The sequence below is a fragment of the Lodderomyces elongisporus genome, chromosome 1, assembly GCF_030384665.1.
Source record: "Lodderomyces elongisporus chromosome 1, complete sequence".
NCBI lineage: Eukaryota > Fungi > Ascomycota > Pichiomycetes > Serinales > Debaryomycetaceae > Lodderomyces > Lodderomyces elongisporus.
The window spans coordinates 2,175,791-2,203,314 of record NC_083673.1 but is presented as its reverse complement, the minus strand read 5'-3'; the positions used below and the strand labels follow the sequence as shown (position 1 = coordinate 2,203,314).

Genomic DNA, 27,524 nt, shown 5'->3' with positions numbered 1-27,524 from the left:
ATACTACTCACCTCCGCAATTGATCAATTCAACAGTTTCCAACGTGACTGGTTGACATTGAGGTCCGATTTGTTGATTGTACAACTTGTAGAATTCTCCTGTGGCACATTGGTAAAACTTTGTACAATCACCTAAAGCTAATTTTCCATCCATGGTGACTGACCAACCAGCTGCATAAATTGCACCATGCTGAGGAACTGGACCATCAAACTGGAATTGGTGGTTGGAAACAATACATCCTATTCTACCTTTTGAATCTCTCAATATTGAATCCTCCAACTTCATTCTCAAACTTGAATCTGTATAACACGCAACCAAATTTGTAGGTGTGATAAATTTGCTGTGACCTTTTTTGCAAGCTTCTGGTGTTTCCTCGCCATCTTCTCTTTCCTTTTTATAAACTTTTTTATATAGGCCATATTGCATAAGAAGACCGTTACCTTGTTTTCTCTCTTTATTGTTGGTTTTCTTTATTTTATTGTCACTTTGAACTTCCTTGTTACATAAAGGTTCTTGAGCTTCATTGACTGCATTAGTGCTTGGTAATTTCAAAAGTATATCCTTGTTGTTGCTTGTTATATGCTCGTTATGGCGATTGTCATTAATCACGCCAGTATCTCCAGCATCGCAGCTAAACCTGTGATTAAGAGAATGCTTGCTGCATTCTTGCCCAGGAGCTTTATTCAAAACTTGTCCATCGTTGATTTGAAAAGCAATATTTCTGGTTAACTTGGCTTTAGGTGTTGAAATTACTGTATTTGTCATGATTGTGGTTGTTTCCAAATTTTCATTGTAAGAACCAATCTCGAGTCCATCTAACAAAAAATCGTTTCCTGAATTTTCTACGTGGTATTGATTAACAATAATACCAAATTCAAAAGGTAAATTTACATAGCTTCCTGGTAAATTACCACTGCATGGTTTTAATTTTGTCCAGTCCCCGCCACTAGCTGGGATATAGTAAGCTTGAGTTTTGTATAAGAGAAATACAAATGGGAGCAGCACTGATAAATGGAACATGTCTGCTTGATTGGTATTTGTGAACAGGCAGAAAGAAGAAAAAAATATATTAAAGATACTAAAAGGATGGGGTCACGACAATTTAAACGTTGATGCTATTATGTTGTTGTATTCGATGTATTTGTAGACTTTATGTTCAAATTGGCATATGCTTCTTTCTTAACAATTTTATATCTCTACAAGTAAAGTAAAAAGTGGCTGCAAAAAGAAGAAAATTGTAATGAGAAAATAAGAAAAAAAAAGGAAAAAAAAAAGAGAACAAAAAAAGAGAACAGAAGATGAAGATGAAGATATAAAAAGAAGCATAGAGAAATAGTAAATGATATGGAAAAGGACATTCAACTTGTTTGTAGTTGTAACGTTGCTTAATTCACAACTATAATTGACTTTGCCTCTTTCTGTTTAAGAAATAAAAAGTTTTTTATTAATCTGTAAAGGGCTAATAGCTGATAAGTTTACTTTATCTCGTCCCTCACCCAGGTATAACCACACTATATACCAAAATAAAATATGAGAAAAAAAAAGGAAAACAAATCAAGTATAAGTTATTATGAATTGTTTCATCAATACTTGAAAAATTGGATCTTTATGTACTATAGAACCCCAAAAACCATTGAAGTTGTTTATCAAATAAGTACTGAATAGAGGAGAATAGAAAAACCAAAAAAAAAAAAAAAAAACAGTCAGAATCATCTCTATCAATTGAATGAAGTTACTTAATAATCCAGCTACAATTCTAATTTGATTAGAACATTTCATTGCAATCTCTTACACACACACATACAAACGCACACTACTTTGATATTCTCCCTGCTCTCCACATTGCCCGCTCTAACAATCAAAATGTTTCTAAATTCGCTTACAAATGAATTGGTTACGCACACACGACCAACGAGAGCTTCTAATAGATCCCACAAAAACATATCTATCCATCAGTCAGTCAGTCAGTCAATTAATCAATCACTTATTCATTCTATCTATTCATCTACTCTTTAGTTCTTTCTACAAAACTTAATCTAATACAAGTCACAGTTCCAATCTCCTTATTAACAACAATACAATATGTTTAGAAAAGCTTTCTTAAATACAAGGTATCTTCCAAGAAACGTATGTCTCAAGCTTCAAAGAAATAACTAAATAAAAAGAAAAGGAAAAAGAAAAAGAAAAGGAAAAAGAAAGAGAAAGAGAAAGAGAGTTTCTATATGAATCAATTTTTTTGAACCAATGACCCCAGGTCCAAACCCAGTATAAACAATACTAACACTAATCCACAGTCGTTTAGCCTAAGCCTAAATCAAACCCGTTTTATCTCTACAGAGATCAAGAACGCCATAACTGAAGCGATTAATGCTTCCCCCGTTGTGCTTTTCATGAAAGGAACACCAGAGTTCCCGCAATGTGGATTTTCTCGTGCTACGATCCAAACATTGGGCCAACAGGGTGTCGATCCAGCCAAGTTTGCTGCTTACAACGTTTTGGAGGATGCTGAATTACGTGATGGAATTAAAGAGTTTAGCTCCTGGCCCACGATTCCACAATTATACGTGAATGGTGAATTTGTTGGTGGGTGTGATATTGTGATGTCAATGGCTCAAAGTGGCGAGTTAGCCGAGTTTTTGGAAAAAGAAGGTGCATTAATTCCAGAGGAAAATGATGATGTGCAAAGCGCCGAAGTCAAACCTAGACGCGATTAGATTGAGAGGTCATATTGTACAGCGTTGTAGATTATTGTAAATATTACAAGTTTATATTTCTTTATATCATTGGTGATGTAAAAAGAAACGGTGGGTAAGGCAAGGTATAAAATTTCGACAGTAAAATATCACTTTGATGGCAAAAAAAAAAAAAGCAGCACTATAAATATAAAAGAGCCTTTTCTCGATTCTCATTGAGTTCTACAATTAATACATCGACATTTCTTTATGTTTGTAAATAATGTTTAGGTATATACTACAAAGTAATATTGAAGAAACATAAAATAAAAGAAAAAGGAAAAGAAAAAGGAAAAGAAAAAGGAAAATGAAAAAGGAAAAAGAAAAAGAAACTTAAACTAATACTAATACTAGTACTCCATCTATATATAATGTTATCCCCTTGATATAAGGGGCGTGTTACCAACAAGTTTCTGTCTTTTTTTTTAACATTGTCTGAATATGAAGCAAGAAGCAAAAATGAATATAAAAAAAAAACCTAAACCTATCCTATCCTAACCAAACCAAACCAAACCGATACTATTCCAAATAAAACTAAATCAAAACTAAATCAATGTAAAACCAAAGTAATAAATACAAAAAGAATGCAAAACTTTCAACCTCATCATTCTTCATTATCTTCGTTAATGTGTGTGTGTGTGTAATCTTCTGAATATATATACATATGTGTGTACGTGTGCGCTTGCATGTGCTTGTACGTGTGTGTGCATTTGCATGTGGTCCACGGTATCATTCCCCTATTCAATTCTCAGCAACTTCGTCAACTGTAGAGATGTTATTCTTTTGTGCATTTCTCTTAATCGACGATTTCCTTCTTGCCAACAAATTGGAGTCTTTCAAGTCCATTGTAAACTTGTAATCACCATTAATTCCAGAAATAATTGACGATGACCTAGTCTGGTACTCTGAAAATTCATTGTCCAGATTCGAATTTGTAGTAGAATACTCTTCTTCTTCTCTATTGATTTCCTCTTGGATTTTGCTTTGTAGACTCTTTGTACTTGGGAACGGGAATGAATTTTGCATTGATCCACCAATATTTGCAGCATTAAAGTTGCCACTATTGTTGCTGTTGTTGTTGTTGTTATTGACATGGTTGGCCAAACTGCTGCTGCGTGATCGTGTAACCAATTTTGGTGTTAATTGCAAACTCAAAATTTCATCATCCAACTCTGAAATCTCGTCATCGAAAGCATCTTCGTGGTCTGCATCAACATCTCCGTCAACATCAAGTTGAGACTTATCGACATTAAATACATTTTTGAAATTGAGTGAATCGGGAAACGGCGTGCGCACATATCCAGAATGCTGATTACCAATTTCTTCATCATCATCTTCTTCTTCATCATCATCATCATCATCCAGTTCTTCATCGACATCTTGCAGTGATTCTTCGCCCACATCTTCGATAAACTGTGAAGAAGATTCCTTAAAACTATCTCCAAGCATAGCTGGATTATCAAAAACTGTCTTGATGGCTTTGGCGCGAGGTGATAATATAGGCTGATTGGACATGGGAACAACCAAATTATCATCGTCATTTGCCCCAATATCTTCAACGTGACTAACTTCGTAATTTTGTTGGAAATAATTAGTTGCTTCTTTGGGGCCCATTTCTTCTTGTTGTACTGATTTGCCCTCGGTAACCCATGGATGTTGCCAAATCTCGGCAATGGTGATTCTCTCTTCGGGTTTCACAATCAACATCTTTGTAATCAAGTCCTTTGCCTCAGCACTGATTTCATCCCACCACGGTTGCAAAAACACAAAATCTCCATTGATAATCTTCATTGTCACGTCGTTGGTCTCATCTTCGTAGAATGGAGGAAAGCCACACATAATGGTGTAAAGAAAGCATCCAAGGGACCAAATATCAACGGCTTTGGAGTAATGATTCTTTCTCGTTCTACGCAGAGTGTTGGAACTATAGTGATTTGGATAGTTCAGGTAATTTTGGTAATTCAGGTAATTCAGGTATGCATTGTTTCTTGAGCTGCATGTAATCACCTCGGGTGCGGTATATCCAGCAGTGCCACATGGTGTCTTTAATGGTACGCTTGATTGGTCATAGTCGTCTACAAGCTGCTTTGCGAGACCGAAATCGGCCAATTTGATCATACCAATGTTTCCCCCACCGATATGTGGCTTAAACTCGCCTTCGTCTACCTTCGACTCATCGTCGGATTTTCTCAACAGCTTGCGACTCTCTTCGAGCGAGCGGGAGAAAAATGGAATTTTTTTGAAAAGTAAGTTTTCCGGCTTGATATCGCGATGTACAATGTTGAGTCGGTGCAAATTATCAATGGCAGACAAGAGTTGTTTAAACACGTGCCGCGACAATTTTTCCGAAAAATAGGTGTATTCAATTATTTTGTTAAAGATTTCGCCCCCATTGCAGTACTCCAAGATTAAAAAGCAATTGTCCTCGGTATCAAAAGAGTCGAAAAGTTGCAAGACGTTTGGGTGGTGAACTCGTTTCATAATCTTGATTTCGTTTTTTATATTGTGAAATTGTTTTGAAGAGAGGTGTGCCTTGCCAATAATCTTTATGGCAACCACTTGGTTCTTTGTTACATCAACTGCCTTATAAACTGTAGAAAAGGCACCTTCGCCTAATACGCAGATTAGCTTGTAGTTGGGAGGAAGGTCAGGGTACAATTCATTGAGTGACGAGTCAAATGTGAATGAAGCTGTAGAGCTATTATTGATCAAATTGTGTTTTAAACTCTTTTCTTTTGAAGAAACATGTTTTCCATTTCCGTTTAGATTTTGGCAATTCTCTTGGTGCGAAGACATTGGTGTTGGAGTAGTTGATGTAGAATTATGCAAGTGTGAGTTTGTGTTGGTAGTAGTAGTAGTAGTAGTAGTAGTACTGTCAACACTAGTACTTTTATTATTACTGTTATTGTTCATGATATTATATTGTGAGTGGTCATTTGACACCAGTGATGAAAATGTTGCTTTTTCGTCTTGGTTGAGTTTCGACAAGTCTGGAGATGAGTGGTGGTTAATACGTGACTTTGTTGCTGTTGTTGTTGTAAACGAGTGTTTTGACTTGGGATGTGATGTTATATGTGTCTTTGATACTGAAGTCGTTGGTGTATTTGTATTGGTACTATTGTTATTGAATAACTTTTTGAAATTCTAAAAGCAAAGGTGTATTAGTTAGTATTGTGAGGGAATATTAAGCCCAAAAACGAAAACGAAAACGAAAAAGAAAAATAAAAAAAATTATGCTAAACCGTAATAGTTTCTTTATATTCCAATTTCCTTCTCAATTGTGATCTTTCAATCCTTTGCACTCCCCTTTTTCACTTTAATTTAGTAGGTTATTCTTTAATTTGGCTCATGCACCTGCCTTTGTTTCCTTTTAATCAGTAACAAAATTAAGAAATATTGTCAAGACAGAAGTAAAAGTAAAAGTAAAAGAAGAAGAAAAATTTTTTTGTACTTCTTCTCCCTTTTTTCTTTTTGCAGTTAAAAAGTTTGTTTTTTATTTTTTGTTTATTTTTTGGTACCTTTTTTTGGGTTTTGTGCAATTTTCCGGTGGCGAGTGAGTGAGTGAGTGAGTGAGTGGGGGAGAGGTAAAAAAAAAAAAAATAAAAATAAAAGAAAAAAGAAAAAGGTCTCATGATGTAATATGTGCGCGAGACGATTTATGGATGATGGATGAACAAAACAACAATAACTGAAACAAAGAATAAAGAAGAACAATAATGTAGATTGTGCATATTTTCTTTTTCAGCATATGATATAATGTGGCATAGTATAGTATAACATAACATAGCGTAGTATTGAAAAGATTTTTATCATACCATATCATACCATATCTGTTCATCTTTATTCTTGTTTTCTATTGTTGTAACTAAAGGTTTTGTTTGAGATTGGAATTAAAAATTGGTTGTCATGTGGATGTTGTAGTATCTATTCTTCCTTTTTTCCTCTTATTTTTATCTTTCTTTGTTCCGGTGTTTTTTTTATTTTTATTATTAAAAATGGTCGTGCACTGTGCTCGAAGAACACTCTCCGAAATGTTTAGGTAAAAGAGGAAGAAAAGGGGAGAACCAAAAAAAGCACAAAACCGAAATTGGAAAAAAAAAATAAAATAAAAAATAAAAATCAAAAGTAGGAGGACACCAGTGCATTCCGAAATCAAATCTTATTGAGATAAATTGTCTTTAAGTAATAAGGCAAAAAAAAAAGAAAGAAGACTCCATTTTTGGTTTGATCTAAAGGGGAAGGGGGGCCAAGGCAAGGGGATGCAAACATTGATCTGTGAACCTTAATCCAAGTTTGGTAGTAAAGTAAGTGAGTGAGTGAGTGAGAGTAAGAAAAAATAGGGACATAATTATCCAAATAGTAAGAATGAATGAAAGATATGAAAAAATGAAGGAGGGTATAAGGTTGAAAAGCTCACTTTGTAGATGATAAAATATATACATACTTCAACTATTGGCATAATGATATGAGTTTTGATGGAAAAGAAAAAGAAGAAAAAGAAAAAAGAAAAAAGAATTGAGTCAATTGGTTGGTCTGATAAAAGTCAAAAAAAAAAGATTAAAAAAATAAAATACTTGTTTGTTGCAAAGGCTATTTTCAATTTTTGAGTATAATGAGTTGATGATGATGATGATTGCAAAGTAGTATTGTAAAGATGCAAAAGTATGTGAAGGGGTGAAGTGGTGGAGGATATAACAATGTACTAGGAACAATATTTGAATCAAAAGAAAATATGAATTGTAAAGTATAAAGTAAAAAGAACAAGAATGGGAATGGGTGGGGATTGTAGTGTAAGTATGGGTGTGAGTATGGGTTGTTGAATCTATATTTTTTTCCAAAGTAGAAAGATGACTAGTGTGTGTGTGTGTGTGTAAATATAAATAAATGGGTATAGCTAGAAATGTCACTTTGTTGCTAAAATGAATTTAGAATGTGATAAAAGGTTTGGCTCTGTATAAGTATATATATATATTTGTGGATGTGGATGTCTCGAGAGTAGCTGTGCACTTCAATATCATCTGCTACAAAAGTGTGCAACAATTAAAAATTTAAATATAGATATAAAAATAAATAAATAAATATAAAAATAAATAAATAAATAAATAAATAAATATTTGCTATTGTTGTAAATATCTGATGAGGGGAAAACCTTCTTATTCTCTCTCTCTTTTGTTTTCCTTTTTTTTTTTATTTCATTCAAAGTTATATGTGCGAGAGTAGAGAAAGTGTTTAAGTAAGTACTGCACACAGATGATTTCTTTTTGTGTTTGAGTACACTACCATATTGCATATACGCACAAAAGCTGAAACAGAAACACAGAGAGAGAGAGAGAGGGGGTGGTAAGTATTAAGAGAGACACTGTCTGTCTGTCTGTGTATGTGTGTAGTAGTAGTAGTAGTAATAATAGTAAATGATGACACTTTGTATTTACTGTAAAAAGAATAATAGAAGGTAAAAGCTGAGGAACAGTTTTTTTTTCATTTTTTCCCTTTGTCTCTCTTTTTAAGTTAAAATAAAGTAAGAGAGAGGGAGAAGAGTGTTTACTTTCTCTCTCTTTGCTTCTAATTAGTCTTTTGACCTCCTCATACTTTTTTTCTTAGAATGATGTAATTCAACATCTCTTTGTATATATGTATACACAGAGAGAGAGAGAGAGAGATAGACTCTAGAAGAATTAGACCCTTATACGAAATAGATTACAACATCATACAATCTAATTACTTTTACTAGTACTATACAATACCATACAGAACATGTTGAAGAGTAATCTACTAAAATATATATTCCTAACCAATCAATTCTCTACTTACACTCCTTTTTTGTTTACCTTTTCCCACCATCTGCTTTTTACTCATCATACTAAACAATAGGATGGACTGTAAATCTCTAGATACCGCACAATTCCACTAAAATAAAATAAAATAACTTACAAAGACAAAGGTATTGTTGGTTGCTGGTGTTTCTTGTATTTGGCGGTAGTAACAGCATTCCTCTCTTTTTTTATTCTTCTATTGTTGAAGTGGTACATCTACGAAAACATCATCTCACATACTATATTATGTGTTTGTCCGTCAGCCCCAAAAAAAATAAAAAAACTTTATAACCGAAGATTACACAATTTGAACATTTACACAATAAGACTGTCTCGATAACGCCGAGATGAGTATATATACATATATATATGTATATGTATTTATATATGTATGCATAAATACTGTACTCTATTAGGAAACCAACACCCAAGCTAAGGAATTATGTGGTAATGATGCTATATAGTCTTGATGAGCTCTCAAAAACATTGACATATTATACTCCTATGCAACAGAATAACTCAATTTAAGGAAATAAATACCAAAAAAAATAAAAAATTAAAAGAGCACAAACAATTGTTGTTACAGTTGTCGTTAGTGGTGATGGTGGTGGTGGTGGTGTTGTTGTTGGTGGTGATAGTTGCTACTTGCTATATACCTACCACTAACTAAATTATAACTACTAAAAGAGTAAGGATAAAGGGTTTAGCTTCCCATTCAAAAAGCAAGTCTTATTTTAATAGATGTTGCAGTAGCAAACTCCAAAGTAAAAAGAGAAAGAATAAGCAAGAAGAGAAAAAAGAGTAATGTCACAACTATATCAATAGTGATACTTGCAAAACCTAATTAGGAACTAAGAACCTCCTCTTTTGGAAACAATAGCTTCTTTGTTTTCTATGCTTCTTTAATTTCATTATTTTCAATCAGAACTACAAGACCACAGGAAAGAATGATTTGGATTGCAGCTAATATTGACTTCTGTCTTGGATCCACATTGGCCTTGTCTTTATATATATATATATGTATATGTACATACCTAGGCCAATGTTACTGTTATTAAAAAAAAAACTTAATCGGCACGGAACTCAAACGTATTCCCTATTCATCCGACTTTTACTTTCTTTTTATTTTTCATAATACTTTATTTTTCTTGATTCAGGTTACGTCATTGCAAAGTTAGATTTAATCACCGGGGATAGGAGGAGGTTAGGAGAAGGAAGAGTTGCCTTAAAATCCCATCTTCAAATTGTAACTTGAACTTTACTCCTATATTCAACCGTGTTTTGTCTCTCTTTTCTCTCTCTTTCTTTCTGTTTCTCTTACTTTCTCTTTCTTGCTATAAACCGCGTTATCCGTATTCTTCTCCACCTTTTCCCAGTCTTATTTTGCCTTGATACCCGTTTATGCATTAACAATATACTCAATCATGAAACAACCAACAACACTAACAAGATCTAATAGACCATATCATTGCAAAAAAACAAATAGGAGGAAACTCGTAAAAAAACAAAAAACAAAAATGATTTTCAACACCATCTTCTTAAATGAGTAAATAAATAAATAAATAGAACAGAAAAGAAAGGAAAGGAAAAGGAAGAGACTCCAAGTCTGACCTTGTATAATGTCGCATTCCTTTTTTTACAAAGGTCCTGTTCTACTACTTTCTTTTTTATCATAATTTGGCTTGAAAGTGAGCCAGAAAAGAAAAAGTTGCAAGATATATCAAAAAACTGATCAACACGATAAAACACAACAACAACAACAAATAAAAAAAAGAAAAAGGAAAAGGAAAAGGGAAAGGGAAAAGAAAAACAGAAACAAATTTAACAGAGGCACCTTTTTTGTTGATCCATAGCTCTTGCCCCATAACTACTCAGCTTGTCTTTCACAATGTAGATTAACAAAGAGATCAAAACAAAAAAAAAAATATACTTTACTAGTTCTTAGCTACGCGTGTCGCTACCACCTTTGTACGATGCGCATCTCTCTCCTTCTCCTTCTCTCTTTCTCTTCTTGGAAAATTAAACTATACAAAACTGATCTAACCTTAATACAGCCAAATGTTTTCCATTCCATTTTTACTACTTTTTACATACTATTCATTAAAAGGACAATCACAACTATATACTCCATACTCACGAGTTCTATTTGCATATTCCTTGTTGTACCCTTAAGTTCTGTTTATTTGTTTGGTTTTCACTTTTTTTTTTCCTAATCTTCTTTCCCTTCTTTTCTTCTTTATTTTGCTCATCTTATTCCAATGTCGGAGGTAAAAAAGAGAAAGATATATTCTTCTCAGTCGTCGGTTAATATCGACTACCATGTCATTGAAGAGGTAAACAAAGTGGTGGAACTATTGGACAAGGAACCTGAAGATACAAAAGAACAGGACAAAGAAAGTAATAAAACAAAAGAGTCCTTGGCACTCGAATCATTTATTGAGAGAGGCTATTTGGCCAAACTTTTACCCATCTGGTCATACTACTCATCGACTAATAACCACAAGGAGTTTGTTGACATAACCAACAAGATCAATGCTATAATATTCAGGATAAACAAGGCTAAATCTCTGGCATCATCATCATCATCATCGTCATCATCATCACCGTTATTACAGCATCGACAATCCATACTCGATACTTTTAAGGATATCTTAATCAACCACATACGAATTCTTTATCGTGCACTAAGCAGCTTGAAACCATCTTCAACAAACCCAAACATTAGACTCTTGGACAACATCGTTCAATATGACCCGATAATTGCTATGGAGTTTCTCAACCAGTTTGATATGGCACTACCAGTATTACCAAAACTAGTGACACCTAGCAAGATTGAAATTGAACTGGGTGAAATTAGCAACGACGCCTACTCGATAAGATGCAATTTTATCAAGTTTTGGATTAACTTATGCTCGCAAGTACTGCATGTGCACCGATTAGATTTGTTGACTAATCATCCAAAAATTATGAGAAATATTTGGAAGTACTTGCAATACGACTCATTACAACTGATACACCACTTGATCAACTTTTTGGACTCCAAAGTATTGGATGAAGCTAATTTTAAGAAATCACAAAAATGTAAAATACTCAATGACAACTTTATGTATAAAGTACAGGCCCTATTCAGCAAAGTCTCAGAGCCATTTCTTATCAATTTCTTGAACAAATTGACAACAGATACCAAACATGGTATAATATTTGCAAACGACAGCTTCTGGAATAAGGAATCCAATGTAGGTGTTGAAATCGAGATCAACAACAAGAAATTCAAAGTGGCAAACAAACTATTGTACACCCTCCTAACAAGCTTAAAGCCAACAGAGTCGAACCAGCAACTACAATTCATTGTGCGGGTATTATCCAGCAATCAAGAACTCGTAGCACCATACATGAACTATTTGGTTCAACATGGTGGGGGTTACCATGACCCATCTCTTACATCTTGGTGGATCGCTCATACTTTGCTCTATACCAACATATTGCAAATCGCGCCACCAAAATTTGACCAAAATACCGAATACATAAAGTTTGATGCAAAATCAATAGCAGAGTCCATTGCATTGGCACCACTACTGAAAGCTGCATTATCAAAGGGCTTGCAATCGAGCAATAAAAAACTTGTTTTGCAACTTACTTTACAATTGATCCTTTACATTTTACAAAAATTGGAACTGATTTTACAAGAATCTTTTATATCAGTTGCCAATACTGAAAGACAGGAATTGATTGCATTGGTATTTAACCAGTTACCCGATACTAGTGCAATTGTGCAAGTCATATCAGCATCAACCACAAATGAAAAAGATTTACCTCCTGCCATTCCTGATATCACAAAGCTCACAACCCTCAAAATTTTACAAAAATATGACTTGTATACTCCATCATCTACCAAAAAAAGCTCTTTGCAGAAACTCGTCTCCATGGGAGTTGCCAGTATAGTTGACAAAAATGTACAATCGCAACTGCTTACTAGTTATGACTTGATCATCTTGGACATGTTTATCAATTTGCAAGACCAAAACTTTAAATGGTGGAACAAAATTAATAATCAAAACTCATTCTATACCTCATTGATAAAATTTGCATCTAATTCAAGTATCAATTCATCAAAATTTAGTTTTACCAAAATCTATACATTGCTAAACAGATTAGGTGCTGACAAGATGTTTTTCAATGCTGATTTACTAGTCACGCCAATTGTCGCACTTATTTACTCAATTGATTCTGATATAGCCGATAATATTGAGTATTGGAACATGCTTGATGAAACCATTGCAAGGTGTGTTCGAACGCCATACAAATATTTCGACTTGACGCATGCAAAATACGAGGATACGAGCATTTTCGTTGTGGCTTTAATGGAACAATTTAAATACTATATTAACAAGCCGAATGTAGCAAGAGACGATGCATTGAAATGGCTCTCACGGTTTATAAGATATTTGGTCATCTTTGGTGAATCAAAGAGTGCACTTGTATCGATGATTACCAACGAATTGGATGGTATCATCATGGATTATGAATCTATTTTGCAAAACCATCTCGCTTTTGATGGTGATAAAGATTTTGATGTGAGGGACTGCTCAATCTTGGAGATTGTATACAATATGTCCTTGGACCAATTGATCAACAAACCTAGTATATTGGAAAAAAAAGTTATTACATCAAACTTGGACTTTGCTGCAATTTTGTCCTTGTTGCAAACAATAAATTCAAATCCAACATTGGAGTCTGCTCAGCCATTGATAAAAATCATATTCAGTAAAATATGGAATTTCTTGATGAATTGTGACGAACAAGCAATCAAGTATTTCACCTCTGGTGCAATTTGGAAACCATTATTTAGAAGTGAAGTTGAGAATGGAAATGAAGATGGAAGTAAAGTTCTAGATACAAATACAAACATAGACACAAACTCAGACACAAACTCAGACACAAACTCAGACACAGACACAGACACAAACTCAGATACAAACACAAACACAAACTCAGACACAAATTCAGACACAAACACAAACACAAAGTTGAGTTTGCAGTTTTATAATGATATACTTGAGGAACTACCAAGAAAAGTGTTACCTGAAGATCTTTTAAATTACATTGAAGAAGGCATTTTTCCCAAACAAAAAATTTCAATGCTTTCCTTTGCTTGGGCATTGGACGATGATCAATTGAAAAGGTTGCTAGATGTCTCTAGTGATCCTGTTTTTATTACTTCATTGACAGCACAGATTATAAAACGGGGAAATATGGTATTTACGGTTGATCAGTTTTGGAAAATCTATGACACTCATGCGGATAAGAGACTTGAGATGTTGACTGCAATTATTAATGATAGCCTCATGGGGTTCAACGACATACAGTTGCATCTGTTGTTAACCAAGATAATTTCAAACCACACAAGTGATAAGCCGTTGCTTCCTCTTTTAATCAGGAAATTCAAAAGTCGCTCCAGTTTGTACTTGGCTCCAAGTGCAAGCTCTGAGTCCGATTCCAATTCCCTAGCTTCAAAATTGGCTAGTTTGACCTTGCCAAATGATGATGACTTGAAATTATTGATTGCATCATCCTTAATTCAAGCTGAATTTGAAGTTCCATCTTTGTTGATGTCTGAGGTTAATGAAATAATAACGAGAAAGCTCAATTCAGATACGTGTCAGAATGGTACGTCTAGTGTTTGGAACGATATTTTAGTTATTCTTGCAACGCAGAAAAATGTTGATTCGGACACTCTTTTACAAGTTTTCATAGTGATTGACTATAAGCAAACTTTGAACTCGTCGTTTATCAGATTAGTTTCAAGATCACCACAATCTTTATCTACTTCAAGTGGTATCAAGTTGACGCAGTGGCTTCACAAGACTATGCTTTACATTACTAAAAAGTTTGCAGAATCAGACACATTATCAGAAAATTTCACGAATTTTTTAACCAGTATGGGTGACTACCACATTCTGCACTCGGACATTTGGTCTATAGCACCAGCAAATGTGCTCAATACTCAATTAGAAGTTATTTTACAATCCAAATTCGCCAAGAATGCAATTAATTTGCAATATGTTGCTAAAATGATTTTAACAGCTCCCAAAAACAAAATCAACTTTCAACGTTTGTTTCAAATTAGCTTGACTGCACTTTCTGTGTTGGATGATTTACCCAGTAGTGAAAATGCAGATGCGCGCTATTATGCCGCTATAATCATCTTTATATTATTCAATTTTGATCATCTGAAATTATCAAACATGGCAAGCGTTGATAATATTTTGGTCAAATACCAGGGCTTGAACAGAGCTGAGGACTTGCTTTTGAAACAAGTTTTGCAAAAAATGGAGGCTAAACTTGCAATCACTTGGATAGCCAAAGTTGCAACTTGGGAACTTTCAGAGGAGCTAGCCGAGAATGAAAAGGAACTAGTTACTGGTGGCGGTCAAGAGAAATTGATTGTGAGTCGAAATGGCCAGTTCACCATCACATTGAATAAAACAACTATTCTGAACACACTTAGCAGTTGTCAAATGGGTTTACCTATGTTTGCCAAGACTAATGGCTCTAGATTAGCGCCTGAGGAAATTTGGTTGCAAATGAAAACGCTTGAACAACAAAATTCCTTAAACTCCTCTCAAGAGCGTCTTGCTTACGATGCCGAGTTTTTATTAATGGTTGTTTTAAATAACGAGGAGTTGCTCCAATACAAAAAAGAAGAGGATGGAAGCGTGTCCTATAATTTTAATATCAAGAATATGATTGATAATGGATTTTTACAATTCATTATTGCAAACTTACCAAATGAGGATTATCAAGGCATATCTAAAGTGATTTTAAACAAAATTCTTGTTTCCATCGATAGTGAGGTGAATAACCAGTTTAAAGATAAAAACATTTACAAAGTATTTATTTCTTCTATTCTATTCACATTGGCCCATCAGCAACAACAACATCAACATCAACATCAACAACAACCCTCCGTATCAGGTGATGGAAAGCCTCCTCCACAAATTGGTAAACTTGTTTGGTTTATATATTCACAGTTTGTTCCTATATTGTCCAATCCAGGTCATTTTCTTTATGAAAAAGTTTACCGGTATGTCTTGTCCCATCCCAAATTAAAAAGTTGGGAGGTGCCATTGTGGAGCTCCATTATTTACCCATCTGAATCAAGCGAGTGGTATTATAGAGAATTGACATGGGTTATTGAGCAGATGACTGAAGGTGTGTCGACCGTTGCAGACTTGGCCGTGTTGAAGTCATCTCAAATTGAAGCAATCTTAAACTTGATCAATTCAGAGTACATAAACATGAAGCTAAAGACATCTATTTTGAAATTTATCTACAAAATACAGAGTATTGACCAAGGTTCTGACTTGTTAATCACTAGATTTGGTATCTTGACATTTTTGGAATTATTTATTCAAACTTTGAACCAAAAGGAAAATAAAGAAGAAGCCAGCAGCAAGATTTTCACACAGCAGTTGAAAAACAACGTTGATTCAATCTTGTGCAGGTTTGAAGTCAGTGTTGGTGAAAGCAAAAGGGTTCAGGAATGGACAAGTCACACTCTTACAAAAGAGTTGCAAAGATTGCACAATGCTCTATCATCGTAGCCATGAAATATTCATGAAGAAGCTTGTTTGGAAACAAGCGGAGAAAGGACTGTAGTATATATATAAGTATATAAAAACATTTATGTTTTCATCAAATGTATTTAAAACCAAAAATTGAAAACAGAGTAAGGAAGGAAATGAAAAGAAAAGAAAAGGAAAAAGAAAATACAAAATACAAAATACAAAATACAAAATACGAAAAAAAAATAATACACAGACATAGAATCAATTGAAAACTAAAAGAATGTTCTGCTAAAAATTGACTTGAGTCACAGTTACTAGACCTCTGCTTATGATCTTGCTTAATAGCGTTGTAATTACTCAAAATTGACTGTGCCTTAGAGAACTATAAAAATAAATACAAAAATAAATAATTAAATAGTTAACTATTTGGTTAACATATTATCACGTGATTCTATTATTCTGTGATCTTTCTTCAATACTTTATCTTTTAAATTCTGTTTCCCCCCTGCAACCAAGTTCAAACTTGAACCTCTAGCATAAACATTAATAATCTTCATAAACTTGGACACCCACACGATGTCAGTATGTTTTAGTCTTGTATCCCATATTCCTAATTTCATTAGTACAAAATTTGGACAACTAACTTGATGATTAAGCTTGGTAAGTTAACGCACTATTCAATTGATCTCGTCCTTATATCGATAATCCTCGCTGGGATCCATCGAAATACTGGTTTACAGTTTGATGTTTCACATTTTAGCAGCATAGATTTTCGTCGCTGGTTTGGCAACTACTTATCTTTTGGCGAAACATGTTATGATTACGTGGTCAGTTTTTTAAAAATGACTGGTTATTTCAAGCAAAGAAACTTGATCTTGGATAAATTACAAAATGAAGGTGCAGAGTTTATCAAGAGACAGACTGGAAGAGATATTAATGATTTTAAGCAAAACGAAAATTGAATGGTGCAATCTTACGAAAAAAAAAAAATCTTTCTTGGCCAACCAAGCTCGATATTAGTATGTAGATGTCGAGAGACATTAAAATGCTATAAGTTTTAAATTTTAAATATATCAACTTTTGTTTTTTTCTGTTTTTTTCCTTCTTTTTCTTCTTCTTTAGTATGAACTTATTGCAGATAAGTTCAGTGGCCAGTCATTCAAGACTTGATAGTTAAGTATATCAAGGTACATTATCTTGATCAGTAGGGCCCTATATCAAAAACTAAAAAAAAAAAAATAAAAAACTCGTCTACTATTGTTATAGTTATGTTTATAACAATCGTTTCAATAATAATGGTAGTATTAGAAGTTACTTAAATTTGAATTCGAGATGCGTGAGGTATTGCGAAGAATGCTTTCGTAGTGACGGAAACAAAGTTATAATAGCCTCTGAAAAACGAATTCACACATACGTACCTATACATGTATATATATATATATCTAAATTCACACTTATATCCCTGTATTGATCCATCAGTTGTTCTTTTTTTTTTTTTTTTGCCATTTCTCCCTTTTTCTTTTATCAAATGAACGATTTATTTGACAAATTCAGAGATGCAATAATAAAAGAGCAAGAAGAAGATGTCGCTACAACATCCTCTTATATCAATGCCTACTCCCCTAAGAAATTGGCACAACTTGGTCTCGCTATTATCAACTTGAATATAGTGAATATAAGAACAGGAATCGGGGGTAAAACAATATTGGAATTGCAACTTGACAATGCAGTTTCTGATGGAGAGTTGTCAACAAGTACGATGAAAACCGGTGATATAGTTCGAATATCGAGAATGGCCAAATCGGAAAAAAGTATCAAGAAAGGAGCGACAAGGTCAAAAGGAGACAAATTCAAAAAAGGTGGTGATGGCGGAGACAGCAAAAGCAATAATGATAGTAAGAAGAGGAAGAGTAATAATGACTGCGTTAATAATGAAGATAGTGATGATAGTAATAATGCCGGTGAGTCGCTTGAAGCTGTTGTTGCCAAGGTTTCTACCCTGACAATCACTGTTTCCGTCGATGAATCCACTAGTGATGATAAAGTTCTCAATTATTACAATAATACCAATGACCCGCTGGCGAGATTGTGGATTGTAAAGTTGGCAAATTCTGTAACGTACAAGAGGATGATTTCTACAGTCAATAAAGTTAAGGAGTTGAAAGATAACGAGAAGAACGATATACATAGACTACTTTTGGGTGAAACCAAATATATCGCGAAAGATAATGGCACATTAGGTGCCAAGATGGAATTTCATAACCCAGGGTTGAACGATTCCCAAAAACGAGCTATTGATTTTGCTATAAACAAGTCCAACATATCCATCATTTTTGGACCTCCAGGTACGGGAAAGACAATGACGATAATTGAGCTCATCAGGCAATTGACAGATTGTGGAGAGAAAGTGTTAGTATGTGGACCCTCAAATATTTCTGTTGACACGATATTGGAAAGACTAGGTGATAAATACAAAGCGGGTGATCTTATCAGAATAGGACATCCGGCAAGACTTTTACCTGTCAATCTTCAGCACTCGCTTGATGTTATTTCTAAAAGCTATGGTCGTGATGTTATTTCGGACGTGGAAAATGATATACAAACAACTTTGGGCAAAATAAAAAAGACAAAACGGTATGCAGAAAGAAAAGTGTTGTATCAAGAGCTCAAATTGTTGAAAAAAGAGTTGATCCAAAGAGAACGAAAGGTTGTGCAAGAGCTCCTTCAAAATGCCAAGGTTATTCTAGCTACACTTCATGGAGCTGGATCATATGAACTCAAGAGAAGCAATGTTAAATTTGATACAATTATAATTGACGAAGTCTCACAATCGCTAGAACCACAATGCTGGATCCCATTGTTGATTAATGACAATTTTAAAAGATTAGTTATTGCTGGTGACAATATGCAATTACCACCTACTGTCATGCTGTCAGGGAGTAACAGTAGTAGGAACAAGAACATGAAAGAGAACAAGAACAAGAACAAGGATCAGGACAAGAGTAACGACTGCAGCAACGAAACGTCAATACTTGAAACTACACTTTTTGATCGTTTGGTTAAAAAGCTTGATGGAGAAAAATTCAAGACTCTCCTCGACGTACAATATCGTATGAATGACTCAATTATGAAATTTCCAAGCATGCAACTTTACAAAGATAAATTAAAAAGTGCTGATCTGGTTAAAGATATCTCGTTGCTTGACCTTTCAGGTGTGCAGAAAAATGATGATACTGTTCTGCAGTGTATCTGGTACGATACCCAAGGTGGAGAGTTTCCCGAACAGATATTGGAGTCGGTAAAATGCGGTGACTCCAAATATAATGAAATGGAGCTCTTGATTGTGAAGGCACATATTAAAAAGTTGTTGAAGAGCGGTGTACAACCTACAGATATTGGCGTTATTGCACCATATGCCGCGCAAGTACTTTTATTGAAGAAGCAATTTGGTCCTGATTCACAAATCGAAATCAGTACCGTTGATGGTTTCCAAGGTCGGGAGAAAGAAGTGATTATTTTAACGTTGGTTAGATCCAACGATGACAATGAAGTAGGGTTTTTGAGTGAGGAGCGTAGACTCAATGTTGCAATAACCAGACCCAAAAGACAACTCTGTGTTATTGGAGATTTGCTGTTGATGAGTCAAAGTGGACACAAATTCTTGAAGGATTGGAGTAAATATGTCGAAGATGGATATGAAGATGGACAATTTGTGAAGCCGTATGAGATTGTGTATCCAAACTTGGATGAGTATTTGGAAGCAAGCGAAGGGGCATAGATGAGAGAATAAATGGGTGATTTGCATGTCTAATAAAAAACTACTTGTACTTTCTTTGTACTTGTTTTGTACTTGTTTTTTATTTTCTTTGTATTTACTTTGTTTTATTAATTTTTTGTGGATACCGGGTAACGATACTACGTTTCCCAATATTCTGGGTCTTTAATCAGTCAAACATTGGTGGGAGGAGACGGGAAATGAAGAAAAAGAAGAAGAAGAAGAAGAAGAAGAAGAAGAAGAAGAAGAAGAAGAAGAAGAAGAAGAAAAGAAGGTGGCTGTATGAGAAAGTACAAAATTATAAATCAAGGAATATATAGAAAATAAGGAACAGGATACGAAAATTGCATATACGTACATGTACTCCGAGTCAAGTCCACAACATGGAGGAGAACAGAACTTAAACTTGGATATTTTTTGAGCTAGTTTATCCCGGGATGGCCTTCCAAAATGAAAAAATCAATATTTCTCTCTCGTGTTCCATCTACTGCTCATATTGAATAATAGATATTGATGATAGATTTATTTTGGCTTTTTAATGGTATAATGAGCCTATGGTGGTTGAAATGCAAAACATAAAAAAATAAAGAAAAAAAACGAAAGAACAAAATAATAATCTACGATATAATATTCTTTCTTGGCCCGTGATCTGTGGACAATATTTTGTTTTCGCAGCTACTGTGAATAATGAATTTTACTGTAATGTAAACAATCCAAATACAGACACAAGTATAAGCTCTGACCATCATACCCAGTGTATTTTTACATCAGCGATATCTATCATTATACATATATATATATATATATATATATATATATGTATATTCATAGTCGGTAAAAGGTTTTTTTTATCTTTTTTTTTTTTACCACGACTGCTCCTTACTGACTGGTTGGCCGACTGATTGGCTGACTGACTGACTAAATTACTAAGGTCTGGATCCAAAACTAGGCCAGCTTGTTTTGTTTGTTTTATTTGTTTTGTTATTCCATTATATTCATTCTTTTATTGTACTCGTTTCTAACTATGAAAGGATTGTCTTTTTTCCCTTTCCCTTTGGTTTTACTACTAGTTATATCACTGGTTGCAACGGTTGAGGCCAAATTGTGCTTCAAATATGCTACTGCTTATGTTACAGTAACTAGAGAAGATATTGCTGACAATGCAGGTGAGTATTACATTACAGAACATTTGGTTAATCCTATTGATCCACCTCACGTGGTGACTCCAACAGGTTGTGTTGCCCCACCCAATGAATATGTTTTTGATGCACAACCAGCTGTTGCCCCACTAGTTGAAGAGCTCAAACTTTTACAGGACCAAAACGCACACGACGCTGGTGCCGAGACTAAAATCGGAATTGATGCTGGGACAAAATCACCGCCAGATGTTGCTGAGAATGACCAACACATCAAAGTTCAGCATCCAGCAGCGCAGTTGGATTCACAGCCGTTATTGACTAAAGAGTCAAAACTGGAGCTGATAAAGGTTGAGCCCATACCTATGAGTAAAGCTCCATCATCATTTGCTAGTGATCTCTTGAATGCTCATAATCATAAGCGTATGTTTCATGGTGTTTTGCCATTATCCTGGAGTGATGAGCTTGAGTCCTATGCGCAAACTGTAGCAAATTCGTACCATTGCGGTGCGGGACTCCAACACACCAATGCACCATATGGTGAGAATTTGGGTGTTGGGTACTCTTCGGGGCAAGCAGTTGTCGATGGTTGGTATTCTGAAGGTGTTGATTATGACTATGGTTTAGCTAATCAGTTCAATCATTTTAGTCAAATTGTTTGGAAGGAGACTCTGGAGTTGGGATGTGCTGTAAAGGATTGTAGGGCACAGAACTGGGGCTACTATATCGTATGCAATTATAAAAAGCCGGGCAATATGCAAGGACGAGGAAAGCAAAATATCTTGCCGCCGGTTTTATTGAAATGACATATATGTATAAAATAAAATTTTTTTTAAAAAAAAAAACAAGCAAACAGACAAACAAACAAAAAAGGAAAGAAAGAAAGAAAAAAAGAAAGAAAGAAAGAAAGATAGGGTTCGTGAATGGTGTTTCGGTATAATAGTTTTAAAAAAACAGGTGATTCAACATAAGTGGTTGAGTCTAGAGTTTGTAATTTTGGAGGTTGTAGCTGTTTTGAAGAGGGCTGTTTGTTTACACATTTTCCTCCACCATTGTAGCTGCTTCCTTGGCTTCTCTTTGTACACGAACTCTTTAAGGTAATCAGGATTTCTATTTGCAAAATTTGTTTTGATTTTTTTTTTTTTTTGTATGTTTTCTTTTTGTATTTTTGATTAAAAGAATTGAGATAAACACTTGCTAGTAGGGAATGTAGGTTTGATGCTTGTTTCAGCCATTGATGGCTTCTCCTATTTTCTCTTTTCTCTTTTCTCTTTTCTTTTTTAGCACCAGTGTATATCTAGTTCTAGAATTAGATGAGAACAGAGCTAAAGCTAGACTCGTGAGGATATAGCAGGTTTGAAAGGGTGTTTTGAAACATAACCGTTCATGATTAGAAATTATAACCTTGCCATCAAACAAAACGCAAATGAATTAAAAAGAAAAAAAAGACCTCTCCTCCTCTCCTTTTAAACATTTAGCACTAGAATGGCTCTGAAAAATGCCAAACAAAAAAATAAAAAATATAAAATTACAACTTCAGTATCTTATTAAATCTGATGCTATCGCTTAGGTGATGGAGTAGGCAAATCAAAGCTAGAGGTAGGTTCTAGAAACGCATTGTTAATCGTCAGTTGAAGATAAAGATGAAGATGAAGATGAAGCTAAAGCTGGTGCTAAAACTAAACCCTATTTTGTTTCTCCTTGTCTTTTTACTAATTTGTTGTTGTGGTAGTTGTTGTTGTTTGTGTTGTTTGTGATGTTGAATTGAGGTTTTATTTTTTTTTGGTAAAAAACAATCATTTTTTGACGATATGCAATGAATTTAATTGACAATATCACAAAGGTCTTTGTAATTTGGAGAAGATGACACAATTTGTCAAGGGGTAAGAATTCTCCATCACCCATCGACACCTTGAAAGAAGGAATTTGCGTGTTTTTGTGTGCGATATCTCCAGCACCCTTACCAAAAAAGAGAAAAGGAAAATTGAAAAAAGGAAAAAAAAAGGAAAAGTTTTGCTTTAACCTCTCCCCTATCTGTTTATTGTTTCACCTGTATTAGTCTATTGTTGTTGTCTGTTGTTGTGGTTGTTCTTTTTCCTTTTCAGAATCAAAACGACTAGAAAAAAAAGTGAATTGCCATTGGGCTGTGTTGAAGAGAATGCTTTTTATGTGTAGTACCACCTCAAACAGAGAGAAGTGGCTGTAAATTTTATATTTTTTTTTGGCTTGTTGCTGGTGGCTTTCTACGTTTTTTTCCTTTTTCACTTTTACCACTTTTTTAACTTTTTTACATTGTCCAATACCTTATTATTCTTTCCATCTCATACAGTTCTAGAACTGTGTTGTGCAAGAAGGAATTCTCTCCTTTTTCCCTCCCCCCTCCACCCTCCGCTCCACCCTCTAGGTCGACACAATAAGAGGTTAAGGGCATGAAAATATATAGATACATAGTAATAGACAATAAATGCAACTAATATTCAACTAATTTTTTTTGTAAAAAAAAAAAAAACTGAAGTAAACTAAAGAGGAGAAAGGAGGGGAGGTTTTGCTGAATTAGCTGTTGCTTTCTGTTATTGGCTCGAATATCGGGCATTGGTAAAGAATAGAGTGCGAGAGATTTAGGCAAAAAAAAAAATAAGGGGAAATGAGGCAAGATACGTACAAGACAATAGCAAATGGATGGTGGTAGTCTTAAAGGTGGAGCGGCACGTGTGTTTTCTTTCTTTTATGTTGGTTTGACACTTTTGTTTCTTTTACTTCTGTTAATTCCACCAATGACTAGTCTCGGAGGCCGATAAATTTATGTGGGCGGGAATTCATATTTTTTTTTCTGTTCCTGTTATTTTTCTATTACCGGGTGGTGGGAGGAAGAGGAAGAAGAGGAGCAGGAGCAGGAGCAGGAGCAGAGGAAAAATACCGTTATGAGCTATGATCAAAGATTAGTAGAGAATGCTAAATGCTTGTTGCTTTATGAAACACTCGTTACAACATTCCATACACGAGGTAAAAAAAAAAAAAAAAAGTAAAGGCATCTTGTATTTGATAGGTGTATATCTATGCCGATGTTTAGATCTATAGTTTAATGCCCTACTACTCGTCTCGTTCCTAATCCACTTTCTCTTTCTTCTTCCTCTTCTTTCTCTTTTATTTTCTTATTATTTTTTTTTATTATTATATATCTGCTTCCCTTTCAACTCAGCCTTCTTGAATGTGTGATTCTGTAGTATGAGGTAGTGACGAGGCTTGCAAGGTAATATGTATTTTTTTTTTTTGATAATACTTGTGTGGGAAGATGTCACCTAAAGGAACAAAAAAAGAGAAAAAGGATGTTTTGCTTTTTTGGTAAATTGGAAATGTCATGGTGGAAAGATGGAAATGTTACGGTTATTCTCTTACAAAGTGCAAAAAATGTCAACATGCACTTGGTGGATGTACCACCTGCTAAATGGTATCGTTCAAAGCTTCGGTTTTGTCTGCTACACCCAGCACCAACACCAACACCAACACCTACACCAGTTGCTTGCTTATTGTCTTTTATGTCTTTTCATCGTTTGTTCTTTGAAACAACATTGTAAACAATTGTGCAAATTTCACATTAAATTTTTGTTTTTTTGTTTCTTTTAAGTTCTTTAATTTTTTTCTCTTTTTTTTTTGTGTTTGTGTCTTCTTCTTCTTTTCTTTTGTCTGCAAAAACCAAAAAAAACGCGCATCCACAGCCTAAACCTATTGCTCGTCTTCCACAAGCAACTGTCTCCTTTCGCCTTAACTTCTTCTTCTTCCAAGATGTCAACAATCCAAAAAAAAAGAGATGCAAACACTCCTGCAGCGCCAAAAAGAAACAGAAATAGAGGAAACTTGTGAAGAGCTTATTGTTTTTTGAATCTGATAATATATACAAGCTTTTGTACAAACTTCTTTTTAGTATCAGATTTGTATATACAGGTTCTGAATCTTATTTCCTTCTAACCACCCATTCTGACTCTCCCTTTCTTTCTTTCTTTCTTTTTCTTTTTCTTTTCTCTTCCTCCAAGACTTATTGCATCGTGTAGTGGGTAATAGGTACTTGATGCCAGTAACTGCTACAACTACTGCTACAACTACAACTACTGGTACAACTGCTACTACAACTGCTACTACAACTGCTACTACAGCTGCTAACCAAGCAATTAATCATCAAACACGATGCACAAGGAGGAAAACTCAAAAATCAAAACATAAAATTATCCCATGTTACATTTACCCCTTTCTAATTTTTCCTTTATTATTATATCATATATTATTACTCTTATTACTATTATTATTATTATTTTGTTTTGTTTTGTCTTATTGTTCTACCACCACTAAAGTCGCACCACCATTCCCTTGATTTTCTTTTTTTCTTTTTTTGCAATTTATTTTTCCAACATCACGTAGTATTGGAAGTTAGTGCTCTAATAAGAGTGACTATTATGTATACACGATTGTTTCTTTCATTCATTCTCCCATTCCATATATATATAACCTCAAACGTAACCCACTTTTCTTTTCCAAATTGTTTATCTTGTAAACTTTCTGTTACTCTCTTTCTTCCTTTCTTTCTTTCTTTTTTCTCTAACCAAAACTCTCATTCATTCATTCATTCATTCATTCATTGTTTTCTACTTTGACTCAACCAAAAGATTAAGAGTTATCTATACCACTCCTTCTACTCCCACCCACAATACAGTCAGTCATTCCTTTACCGAATTAATCTGATCACTTACTTTCCTTTTAACACGATCAGTCTCAATCTACATAGTAAGATAATTATATAATAAAACCACACAGTCACTCACTCACTCACTCACTCACTCACTCATTGCCCAACTATTATTAACAACCCTTACTATTACACTCTTTTAGGAAATCATATACGCGTTTTCCCAAACAGAAAAAATAAAAATAAAAAATAAAATAAACACAAACACAAACACAAACAGATTAAAATTCATCTCTCTTATAAAATGAAGTTCACTACACTTGCAACCATCGCTACCACCTTGCTCAGTAGCAGCTACACCTTGGCTGACGTTGTTTATGTCACTCAGACCCATAAGGTCACACAATATGCTACAGTCACTGCCGGTGCTGGCCAAGAGACCGTTGTCCCTGTTGATACTGTCAAACAAGCTGATGCTCAGCAACAACAACTGCAACTGCTGTCGACTTGGGTCTTTTCTACCAACATTTTTGGTCAGGATATTGCATTCACCACAGTCGTTGGTGCTGGCTCAGAGGATTGGGTCACATTGTACAATGAAAGATTGGTCATTCAAAGCGGTGACTCCTTGTCTACTCAAACTGGCGTTGTCTTGGCCAACCCTACCACCTTGACTACATCAATCGTTACTGAAGCCGCCGAAGCTTCATCGGTGGCTGAACAATCTGCACCAGTTGCATCTGTTGCTGTAACACTGGCTGCTCAGTTACAATCAGTATCATCAAACTCACCAAGCGTCGAAGCCACTTCAAAGACAGCATCCACCCAAATTGAAACACCATCCACTAGCTCAATCGAACAACAAAGTACCAGCGAGAGTGCCACTCCCGCCAGCTCTACTGCCTCAGCCTCTTCATCAGAAGCCAGCTCAAGTTCAAGCTCTAGCTCAAGCTCTAGCTCAAGCTCTAGCTCAAGCAGCTCAGACTTTGGTGATGTTTCAGATGAAGCATTCTCCAAAGCCATCCTCGATGCCCACAATGATAAAAGAGCACTCCATGGTGTCTCTGCTTTATCTTGGTCACAATCGGCTTACGACTATGCTCAAGCTTATGCTGACAAGTACTCCTGCTCCGGTTCATTAACCCACTCTGGCGGCTCATATGGTGAAAACTTGGCTGTGGGATACTCTTCAGGCCCAGCCGCCGTTGACGCTTGGTACAGCGAAGGAGACGACTACAACTACAGCTCCGCCTCAACTTTTGACCATTTCACCGCTATCGTCTGGAAATCAACCACCAAGGTTGGTTGTGCCTACAAAGACTGTAGATCAAACAACTGGGGCTTGTACGTTATTTGTTCTTATGACCCAGCAGGAAACGTTGTTGGTCAAGGAAAATCCAATGTCTTGCCCTTGGTCTCCAGTTAAAATTGAACAAGGGGATATTGATAAAACTGGAAAAAGCAAAAGAAAAGAGAGAAAATAAAGAAAAATAAAGAAAAATAAAGAAAAAATAAAAAAATAAAAAAATAAAAGAGAAACTAAATTGAAATTTCAAAATTTGAAATTTGATTCAATCCCACATTGCAGTTTAAGCTCCTTGGAATACAATAAGTGAGCTGTTTCAGGTGTCGTTTTGATTTGATTTGTTTTGTTTTACTTTGCTTTGCTTTGCTTTTTTCACCTCACCTCCCTCTTCATTCCAAGTCTCAAGGACGGAAGTGGGAGAAGCCTTTAGCTCGTCTTTTTGAATTTAGAAATGTTTATCTTGTGTTTACAAATATACAACGTTGTTGTCTTTTTTTTTTTTTTTTACTATTTTAC

General features: G+C 34.8%; 8 protein-coding genes across 8 annotated transcripts; 6 read left to right on the top strand and 2 right to left on the bottom strand. All coding sequences in view use genetic code 12, as the record gives it.

Annotated features, from left to right (window-relative positions):
* Window positions 1-3: 3 nt before the first annotated feature.
* PVL30_000793 (uncharacterized protein) lies at window positions 4-1,020 on the bottom strand (the record flags this gene model as incomplete). Its single annotated transcript, XM_001528254.1, has 1 exon — window positions 4-1,020. The coding sequence occupies one exon, from the start codon at window positions 1,018-1,020 to the stop codon at window positions 4-6; it is 1,017 nt and encodes a 338-aa protein (XP_001528304.2).
* Window positions 1,021-2,082: 1,062 nt separating this feature from the next.
* GRX5 (monothiol glutaredoxin grx5) lies at window positions 2,083-2,714 on the top strand (the record flags this gene model as incomplete). The annotated part of the gene is made up of 2 exons (XM_001528253.2): window positions 2,083-2,127; window positions 2,295-2,714. 2 exons carry the CDS (start codon window positions 2,083-2,085, stop codon window positions 2,712-2,714), a joined length of 465 nt encoding a protein of 154 aa, XP_001528303.2.
* Window positions 2,715-3,473: 759 nt separating this feature from the next.
* On the bottom strand, window positions 3,474-5,645 carry PVL30_000791 (uncharacterized protein; the record flags this gene model as incomplete). Its single annotated transcript, XM_001528252.2, has 1 exon — window positions 3,474-5,645. One exon carries the CDS (start codon window positions 5,643-5,645, stop codon window positions 3,474-3,476), a length of 2,172 nt encoding a protein of 723 aa, XP_001528302.2.
* A 5,158-nt stretch (window positions 5,646-10,803) lies between these two features.
* PVL30_000790 (uncharacterized protein) lies at window positions 10,804-16,149 on the top strand (the record flags this gene model as incomplete). Its single annotated transcript, XM_001528251.2, has 1 exon — window positions 10,804-16,149. One exon carries the CDS (start codon window positions 10,804-10,806, stop codon window positions 16,147-16,149), a length of 5,346 nt encoding a protein of 1,781 aa, XP_001528301.2.
* A 540-nt stretch (window positions 16,150-16,689) lies between these two features.
* PVL30_000789 (uncharacterized protein) lies at window positions 16,690-17,075 on the top strand (the record flags this gene model as incomplete). The annotated part of the gene is made up of 2 exons (XM_001528250.2): window positions 16,690-16,695; window positions 16,737-17,075. The coding sequence occupies 2 exons, from the start codon at window positions 16,690-16,692 to the stop codon at window positions 17,073-17,075; spliced, it is 345 nt and encodes a 114-aa protein (XP_001528300.2).
* A 566-nt stretch (window positions 17,076-17,641) lies between these two features.
* On the top strand, window positions 17,642-19,891 carry PVL30_000788 (uncharacterized protein; the record flags this gene model as incomplete). The annotated part of the gene is made up of 1 exon (XM_001528249.2): window positions 17,642-19,891. One exon carries the CDS (start codon window positions 17,642-17,644, stop codon window positions 19,889-19,891), a length of 2,250 nt encoding a protein of 749 aa, XP_001528299.2.
* A 1,021-nt stretch (window positions 19,892-20,912) lies between these two features.
* Window positions 20,913-21,830, top strand: PVL30_000787 (uncharacterized protein; the record flags this gene model as incomplete). The annotated part of the gene is made up of 1 exon (XM_001528248.1): window positions 20,913-21,830. The coding sequence occupies one exon, from the start codon at window positions 20,913-20,915 to the stop codon at window positions 21,828-21,830; it is 918 nt and encodes a 305-aa protein (XP_001528298.2).
* A 4,176-nt stretch (window positions 21,831-26,006) lies between these two features.
* Window positions 26,007-27,128, top strand: PVL30_000786 (uncharacterized protein; the record flags this gene model as incomplete). The annotated part of the gene is made up of 1 exon (XM_001528247.1): window positions 26,007-27,128. One exon carries the CDS (start codon window positions 26,007-26,009, stop codon window positions 27,126-27,128), a length of 1,122 nt encoding a protein of 373 aa, XP_001528297.2.
* Between the last annotated feature and the right edge of the window lie 396 nt (window positions 27,129-27,524).